This window comes from Trachurus trachurus (assembly GCF_905171665.1).
Source record: "Trachurus trachurus genome assembly, chromosome: 22".
NCBI lineage: Eukaryota > Metazoa > Chordata > Actinopteri > Carangiformes > Carangidae > Trachurus > Trachurus trachurus.
The window spans coordinates 17256721-17259554 of record NC_139907.1 but is presented as its reverse complement, the minus strand read 5'-3'; the positions used below and the strand labels follow the sequence as shown (position 1 = coordinate 17259554).

General features: G+C 44.6%; 1 protein-coding gene across 2 annotated transcripts; it reads left to right on the top strand.

Annotated features, from left to right (window-relative positions):
- Window positions 1-273: 273 nt before the first annotated feature.
- Window positions 274-2337, top strand: otx2b (orthodenticle homeobox 2b; the record flags this gene model as incomplete). 2 transcript variants are annotated; one of them, XM_083998966.1, is made up of 3 exons in its annotated part: window positions 274-370; window positions 971-1122; window positions 1711-2337. In XM_083998966.1, the coding sequence occupies 3 exons, from the start codon at window positions 274-276 to the stop codon at window positions 2335-2337; spliced, it is 876 nt and encodes a 291-aa protein (XP_083855092.1). The 2 variants fall into 2 exon arrangements, with proteins under 2 accessions (XP_083855092.1, XP_083855091.1); XM_083998965.1 differs by having other exon boundaries at window positions 274-385.
- Window positions 2338-2834: the final 497 nt, after the last annotated feature.

Here is a 2834-nt window from a genome sequence, read left to right as displayed (position 1 = left end):
ACAGCTGGAGATGTGGCTGCTGGTGTATTTGAGGAGCGCCGAGTCTTTTGGAGGGAGAGGTTCATTTAGGCGACAGCGGCGTAAACAGAGCCACTGTTGTATCTGTGGCAAGGTGCATTTTGACCGATGTCTTCTTCCTTTTCTTCTTCATTTTTGGAACAGGTGTCCGGTCTCACGCGGACCATACGGCGAACAGAGGACACCCAGTGCATCTCGGGAGCTCCATCAATTTTCAAAATTTTCTCCAACTTCAGCCCTCAAACGAATATTAGCATGATGTCGTATCTAAAGCAACCACCTTACACAGTTAATGGCCTCAGCTTAACTACTTCCGGAATGGACCTTTTGCATCCGTCAGTGGGCTATCCAGGTGGGTTTCAACTCTGTGACAATACACGAGAACATTGATGGCTTGAGGCTACAGGCAAAAAGGAGTGGGTGTTTAAAGTGTTACAGAACCCATTTCAAGCTCCTTAAATATTTTTACTATTTCTATTAGCTTTAATTTAACCAGGATTAAATGTAATACTGATTTATGATATTTGGTAGATGTGTTTGTTCATATATTGTGTGGTTAATCAGTCAAACACATTAGACACAGCCTATTTTACTAAACGTCTTGCACGAACGCACACAGCTTGGAGTGAAGTAGTCTTTCTCTTGTGTGATTTTATTTTTTAAATGTGCCTTCCTTCTGAATCAACGAAAAACTGATTTGATTTTTCTTCAAACTGAATTAAATCTCAGGCCCATTAGATCATTAAGTACGTGAAGTGCTATAATTTGCCGAGGGCGATTTAGTCTCAAAGGATTCGTGCGTAATTACGCAAACAACGAAAAACAAATTGTGAGTTAGGCTCCATATCTGCTTTTAATTAGTTATCATCTTTGAGGTTGTTTTTTACAGTTCGTTTTTTATTGATAAATGAGTGATATTTGATTTGACTGACTTTTTTTTTTCTCTTTGCAGCGACGCCACGGAAGCAGAGGCGAGAAAGGACTACTTTTACGCGCGCACAGCTCGATGTTTTGGAGGCGTTGTTCGCCAAAACTCGGTATCCGGACATATTCATGCGCGAAGAGGTGGCGCTGAAAATCAATCTACCTGAGTCCCGCGTGCAGGTGAGTTAATCGGATGATCTGCCATATTTGAAATATGATTTCTGGAAATCATAAAAATGAACTGGGCTGTGATTTTTTTTAAATTTATATATATATATTTTTTTTTTTTGTTAAACCATCACAGCAAAAGTGGAGCTTGAGATGGTTTTTTAAAAAACTAATTCCTTTAATTAAACACAACAGTTAATATTGAAAATAAAATCATTTACGGGGAGATAAAAATGGGGGGAAAATGAATTAAATTAAGCACCCACCTGAACCCATCACTGAAGTTAAACATTCAGTGGAGCAGCAGTTTGAGATTATAGTGAGAGATAATTGTTGTTGAGTATTTGGGCAATGAAATGAAAAGTGTCAGTCCAGTGGTACCAAAATACTAAAAGTTAATGAGAAAAACTCTCAAACATCTTTATCTTGATTTTAGAAAATGCATTCTATTTTCATCAGATGTGTTTTTTTTTTTTTTTTAATTAATGGGGATATTATTATGGTTAAAATATTGATAGCGTGTCCTTTGGATTTGGTCACTTTAAAGCCTAATGAAGGGATTTTATTTGACTAATATGCACTGATATGTGGCTCTTCCAGGTGTGGTTTAAGAACCGACGGGCCAAGTGTCGCCAGCAGCAGCAACAGCAGCAGAACGGGGGCCAGAACAAGGTGCGACCTGCCAAAAAGAAAAGTTCCCCCACCAGAGAAGTGAGCTCAGAGAGCGGGGCCAGCGGCCAGTTCACGCCCCCCACCAGCACCACCACGGTCCCCGCCATCTCGACCAGCACCGCCCCGGTGTCCATCTGGAGCCCGGCGTCCATCTCTCCGCTCGCAGACCCGCTGTCTACCTCCTCCTCCTGCATGCAGAGGTCCTACCCCATGACCTACACCCAGGCCTCGGGCTACAGCCAGGGCTACGCCGGCTCGACGCCCTACTTCGGCGGCATGGACTGCGGCTCTTACCTCACTCCCATGCACCACCAGTTGTCAGGCCCGGGCTCGACTCTCAGCCCGATGAGCACGAACGCAGCAGTCACGAGCCATCTGAACCAGTCCCCGGCGTCCATCTCCACCCAGGGCTACGGGACATCCGGCCTGGGCTTCAACTCCACAGCAGACTGCTTGGATTATAAGGACCAAGCGGCGTCGTGGAAGCTGAACTTCAATGCCGATTGCTTGGATTATAAGGATCAAACTTCCTCGTGGAAATTCCAGGTCCTGTGAACAGAGCAATCAGCTTGTGAGAAAAAAAAAGTGCACAAACAGTGACGATCACATCAGACACAGTGCTGCCATCCCTCAATAAAACACATCGGACTGGTTAGAGTGTGAGCCGGGCTCGGCGAGGCAGGGCACCCAGGGGCCTCGAGGTTTCTTTTTTGTTTTGTGTTTTTTTTTTTGTTGGCATGATGGTCTCTGGTCCTCCTAGAGTTGAGGTTTAATTTATTTTAGCACTGGCAAAGAGATCCCCCCCACCCCCTCACCCCCCACCGTTCATTCACAGGTTAGCCCCTCATCCATGTCTGTCAGTGTGTGCCTCTATGCGTAAAAAACACCTGTTGAGGACAACACAGAGTGAACTCTGAGAGAAAAGACCAACCACAGCCACGGAACTAATGTTTATCCAAGAACAAAATTCAAGTTCATTCTTGTGTTGAAGTGCTCGGGATGGACAGACCTCCAATAAGCTTCTTAAGCTTCTACACAACTTTGCCGACCTG